General features: G+C 37.8%; 1 protein-coding gene across 1 annotated transcript in view; it reads left to right on the top strand.

Moving 5' to 3' along the window:
- The window catches only part of ROS1 (ROS proto-oncogene 1, receptor tyrosine kinase), an 85,531-nt gene extending 83,130 nt beyond the window's left edge, over nucleotides 1-2,401 (top strand). The window contains exon 41 of the mRNA XM_050971887.1: nucleotides 2,129-2,401. Within this exon, the coding sequence (XP_050827844.1) occupies nucleotides 2,129-2,274 (146 nt within the window). The 3' untranslated portion in view covers nucleotides 2,275-2,401. The remainder of the gene's footprint in view (nucleotides 1-2,128) is intronic.
- Nucleotides 2,402-6,191: the final 3,790 nt, after the last annotated feature.

Raw genomic sequence — 6,191 nt, forward strand, 5'->3', positions numbered from 1 at the left:
CTTATAAATATACCAACCTGTCTCTCCAGTCTGGTTTCTCTCTATCTTCCCTCAATTTCTTAACATTTTTGGGAGGCCCTTCCAAAGATTATTCAGAATTCTCTGAATTGACTTACAACTTCCCAGAGTGCTGGTAGTGCTTCTAGGCCTCACATTTCTGGGGGAATTTCATAATATATCATGAATTTTTTCTTCAATAGCTCATTTTTAGTATTTTGTGTCTCCATCCATTGTCTCCACCCATTCTTCTGCTCCAACTAACTGAGCAAAACTAATTTGCTTGCTTTGCTGACTTACATAACAGTCAAGCACTGTACTATATAACTTGAGATCTTTGTGTAGCTTTGTTTTGTAGAGCAGAATGGTGCTAAACTTTCCTCAGCACCGAACACAGCACTAAGAGATGACTCAACAGTGAAGGAAAGGGCACTTAGAGTCAAAAATGTCACAGTCAAAGTGGCAATGTATCTTACACATGTCATAGGAGAAAGGTCATCAATATTATATTCTTCCTCCATCATTGGATATGATAAGAATATTCTGCAAAAATAGTATTTCTTCCTTATTGCATTCCCACAGCTCAAAAAGTAAAACCAAGACAAGGTGTTTGATCTTTTAGCTCTTTTTTTCTGTAATGAGAAACACAGTGGTGCATAAGCTGAAAAAGGATTATAAAATTTTATATATTCTCTAGTTCTTCAGACCTGTTGGGGAAAGAATTAGTAATGTATCTATATATCTGGTAAAAATATCTCAGTGACCTCATACTCACATTTGTGTAAACATCACCTCATCAGTTCCAGATACTTATACAGGAAACAAATCTGAATGCTCCTCTAGTGTTCTATACTTAGGCAGGTCAGCCGGCATATGTCTGGTCTGTAAATACCCAGTTTTACTTGGGTCCTTATTTTAAGGTTTCCCTCTTAAGAGTTTGCTGCAAACGTCCCCTCAGCATTTGCCTGTGTGCCTTTTGCAAAGCAACTTGTCCCTGAAAGTTGCCATTAAGTTAAATAAAAAAGACAACTACAAAGAAGAGCTGAACTGGTTGGTAAAGCTTAGTTGGAGCTGAATTACTAAATATGGCCATAATAGCCCTGAACTGACAAAGTGAGTATCAAATGATTTCTCATTGCTGTCAGTCACTGTGGTATGTGACCACAGTTTGCTCTGTGTCCCAAACCCCATCTTGCTAACAGGTTTCTAAATTCAAAATTCTCTTTCAGGCTTTTCCTGATAATATTTCCTATGCTAATGGATTCTAGCATGTGGAACAAATTTCCGAATTTATAGCTTGGGGAGATGCATGATTATAGTGACATAATAAATTGTGTGTTGCCTGGTGGAATAGCACAATGCTTGTGATTCCTTTGAACAGATAACCCTGAATGTCACATGCTTAATTTTTCAGTTATGAAGTAAAATAAGAAGGGAGCGTAATAAAAGAAGGGACACGTTACACGAATAAATGCAAAAAATAGTAGCACTTATAACTTGAGCGCTTAGTTAACAATTTTTATATTTTTAAAAATTTTTATGCCCAGCAATAAATCTCAAGCAACTATGCATAGATAAACTGCATCAAAATAAGGAAAAATGGAAATTTTTTTAAATGTGAAAAACACAGTGGATTGCCAAGTTTAAGCTTCTGGAAGAGCAGAATACTACAGAGACAGAAGTCTAGACGAGTCCTCTAGAGAGACAGTATATAATGATTTTGTAGATAGAAAACTGCCAATGTTACAGGACTCTTTACCAGTATTATTAGCAGGGTTACTACAAAGGTTCAGATTAAAATCACTTTTGCTTTATGCTTCTTTACAAGGAAAAGCAAGTCATGCATTCTTGACAGAATTGCTGCCTCTGGAGGCATGAACACTGATAAGTAACCTTTCCCAAGTGATTTACTTAAAGTTCTGGTCCACACAGACAATAGCAGAAAATAAATTTGAATCATCATTCTTTATGAGGTCATTAGACCAACTTTCTCCAGCAGCTGTCTGATTTTGTTTGCTTTCTAATACTGCATGTGTATTACTGAGTGTTGTATTTTCTTTTTTAAAAAAAGTTTTTAAAATATGTAAATTTTATTTTATTTTCTCTTTCTTTTTTTTTTCTTTTAATGCAGATAATGATATCCCATGTGCAGGTTCAGACAGCGTTCTTTCAGCCACACTAATGGAAACAAGGAATCAAGAGGGCCTAAATTATTTGGTACTAGTCAAAGAAGGCAACCCAGATGAAGAAAGCATCAATTCTGCTGAAATTTGTTAAGTTTTGTTACTGCTGTCTAAGAGAGTGAAAGAGAAAATCTCTTCAAAGAAGACATAAACCAAGGAAAATATTCTGCATGTTATCATACTTACAGAGGTGTCTGAAAAAAAAAAATGCAACTCTTCAATAAAACTGCCAGAAAACATAACAAGGTGCTGAATGTTGTGTATCAGGATAAGACAGCAATTATGTAGCCTTTGATTTTCTACATGTTATGGTGTGGGTGCTTCACAGGAGATAGTTTAAAGCAAAAAAACTTGCATCAGACGGCAAGTGATTTTACTGTGGTATTAAGTTTATGCACTCACATGTGCCTCAGGCACACAGCAGCACTTCCAAAAAGGGAATACTGGTATGCTGCTTCAAAAAACAGACCAGCTTTTTCATGAAGAAAACCAAACAGTTGAAGTCTAGTTTCACTGTGCACAAACAGGATTTTACAAACTTAAAAAAACCCATAAATACCATCTCCAAATCAGAAAGCAGCTGAAGAAAGGTGACCAAGTTGTCCATTGCTGCAGGTGGTCTGTTTCCCTAATTATTTAAACGAATGTTTGCAATCATCTTGCCTATTAAGTTGCACAGCAATTGATCTGACAGTCTGTACAGTCCTGTTTTCTTACATTTCTTCTCCTTTCCTCTTTGAATGCTCATCATCCTCATTTATTTTTTATCATACTGGGTGAAAGGAGGTATTCTTCCTTGATGTGTTTGAAGATCAACTCAAAATATATAATAAAATTTTAAACAAATAATTATTGAGTAAAAGACAGCAATAAGCTTCTTTTAAACCTTTCATCATGAGCAGTAGTTTGCAAATTATACAGAGCTATTCACAGACATCTTTCAGGAAGCTAGAAGCATGCTATAATTTCATGCAAGTATTTTATAATGGAGAGTACATTGAGAGTACATATAATGGAGACTACCCTGGAGAGTAGTAAAGGTTCTATCTGATGTCAGAATGTATACATTTGTAAGAAGCAACTTCACTGCAATCAAACTTCAAAAGTTTCTTAAATGGAGATTCAATGAAGATGAAAAAAATTTGGAGTCCCAACATTTTTCTAAAATGAAACAGAAATTCCTGATTTTGAATTAGGATTACTCAAAGTCCCTGAAAAAGCTCTTTCAAGCATTATATAAATACTTTTCTTCATCTACAAATCAGTGTAAAAGACAGATTTGCTAATAAATACAATTGCAGCACTTCACTATGCTCACCAGACCGTGAGCGATGAATAAATAAATAAATACTGTATTATGTTTCCTTCCTCTTTGAGTGCTGCTTGATTGGTTGTACAGTGATTCCTTCCATTTCAGTAATTTAAAAATTACTAACGTTTGCTAACCTATGGCATGTGGTGGCCAGAAACCAGTAGGATCCCTTTTCTGTAGCCACCACACCTGAATGTGCTCTGTGTGCAAAGTTTGGCTAAAGTTGAGGAGACTGCTCAGTCAGCAAGCCCCAGACAAAGGTTTGAACAACAGGATCTATATGATAGCTTTTTCTTTAGCAGGAGAAACCTTCAATCGTCCCAAAATTTTGTCAGGACAATACTCTTCAGGCCTTGTGAGCACCTGTGATGTGATATCCCAAGTCAATTCAGTTTTGTGTAGGTCTACATTAAAAAAGAATCATGGAAGAGCCTAACCAATGTGTGTAAACTGAGTTAGTGGGAAAGATGAGCAGGGAGCAGCCAGGAGTAATGCCCTCCAGGTCTTGAAGCAGTCACAAATACACAAAGCAGTACAGAAGGAAAAAGGGGAAGCTAATTCCTCTTGTGTTCACATTTTGTAAGTGTTGCAAGGCAAGCCTAGTTTTAATGAAAAAATTAGCACAGCATGATGAGAAAAAAGTGTCGGTTAACAGCCTGCCAATAAATGAAACCTTAGGATATTGACCAGTGATCTATGCCTTTTGTACCTGATAGTATGAAAAATGTACTGGACAGGATAAAAAATTAACTTCTTCATCCAAATTTGAGGATCCTGATCCTAACTTGTTGAATTCAGGGGAAGAGACAATGCCTACCCTTCCCAGTAATTGCAGACATCTGAGTCATGCTCAGTGATACAGTGTGAGCTCTGAGCATCGCCCTACCCATACACTGGCCAAAGCTCTGTTGCCTCTCCCTCATTTTCCTGCCTTAGAGATGTAAGTATGCAAACACAACTATTCAATTGAGTTGTGGTAAAGCTGAATTTGATGCAGGCAAACTTAGCCTCACTTGCATCCACCCATGATTCTACTTGAAGGGAATGTCTTAATCCCTCATACTTCGGTATCACCCTTCTCCTTACACATCTTCATGATTTCACCTTCTCTGTCTTATTGAAGTGTTGCTTCTTCTCTTCATTCAAACTCTTCTTGATTATTCATGTCTTTCTCAGCCACATTTAGTCAATATTAGGAGGTCATCTCTTACCTTCCACCAGGTAGGTCTGATGGCAGTTTTCATGCTGCCTTTTGATAGAGTAGGAATGAGAATTAACACATTCTTAAGCACATTCTCTCTTGGGCAGGGAAATGGGTACTGCCTGGCCTGTGTTTTCCTCTATTTTTTACCTCCTCCTATCACAGATCAAGGGAAAGAGTCAAGAAACTCTTGAGTTCAGATGTCTTGACTTCCAGATTTTAAATAAGTATAGATGGATATAAAGGTGATAACATCATTTAAAGGAAATATTTATCAGAAAGATAATATGTGAGGTAAGGGTAGTATAAGGCATGTGGACCCAATTTTCAGCTGCTGTAAATCAGGTTAGATATGTTAAGCTAAGCTTAACAGCAGTATAAAATCTGTCTCTAACTGTTTAGCTTAAATTTGTCCTGAGACAGGTAGACCTATGCCCAGCCAGTTCCTAAAAAAAAGGAGGACTAATCTCTTTAAATCTCCTCCCTTTTATTGCTGAGCATGACATTTCATGGCGTGGAATATCTCTTTGGTTAATTTGAGTCATCTGCCTGGTTGCGTCCCCTCCCAATGTCTTGTGCACCCTCAGTCTATTCACTGGGGAGGGGGCACAGGGTGAGAAGCAGAGAAGGCTTTGATTCTGTGCAGGCACTTTTCATCAATATCTAGAATATTACTGTTTTATCAGTATTGTTTTGGTTGCAAATCCAAAATACAACACAAGATGAGCTGCTGTGAATGAACTCCAACCCAGTACAGTCTTTAAGCTGTTGGGGAGAAGAGACAGGCACTGACCAGGAGATGCCCCAGGTGAGTCTCTGGGCCATAGCCAGTTCCTGTCTCAGGCTCTTTGGTGTTCCTTGATGCTAGCACAAACACTGAGCAACAACGGTGAGCACTCTGCACAAATGATGCCACACTCACAAGTGGTGGGCTCCCAAATGGCCATGGCTGAACTCTGAGCTGTGCTTGGATAGACATGGATATATCGTGTGTCTGTAGCTAGTTTGTCTTTGACATGCGTATGAGTGGGTGAAAAATATTCTACTTCTGGCTGTAATTAGAATTTCCTACAATCCAACACAAATGCTGTGGTGAATAATTAATATTTGCGAATTCTTTTGCAAATGTGAGGGGCCATGGCAGAGGTTACTGATTTACTAAGGCAGAATTTTCAGCCTCCTAAATTTTAAGTCTTCTGTCTTCAGGTCTACAGCAGGTGGTAACACTCAGCCATCAGTGCATTTCTGTTTTTCAGGGTTGAATGCAAGAGCTTTTGAGCTGACACATACTGATGACCAGAGCTATCCAAAACCTGTGTACCTCATGCTTTCTATTTGGGATCCATGATCAGGATACTATGAAAGAAAAACAATTTTTTATGACAAAAATATTGAGTTCTTATCAGATCAAAGATAAAATTATGGAAATGTCCATGTAGCTGAGAGATATGCCAGGCTCTAGCAGGATCATTCTCTGATTCCCATAGGCCACAGAGGG

Source organism: Serinus canaria, chromosome 3 (assembly GCF_022539315.1).
Source record: "Serinus canaria isolate serCan28SL12 chromosome 3, serCan2020, whole genome shotgun sequence".
Taxonomy (NCBI): domain Eukaryota; kingdom Metazoa; phylum Chordata; class Aves; order Passeriformes; family Fringillidae; genus Serinus; species Serinus canaria.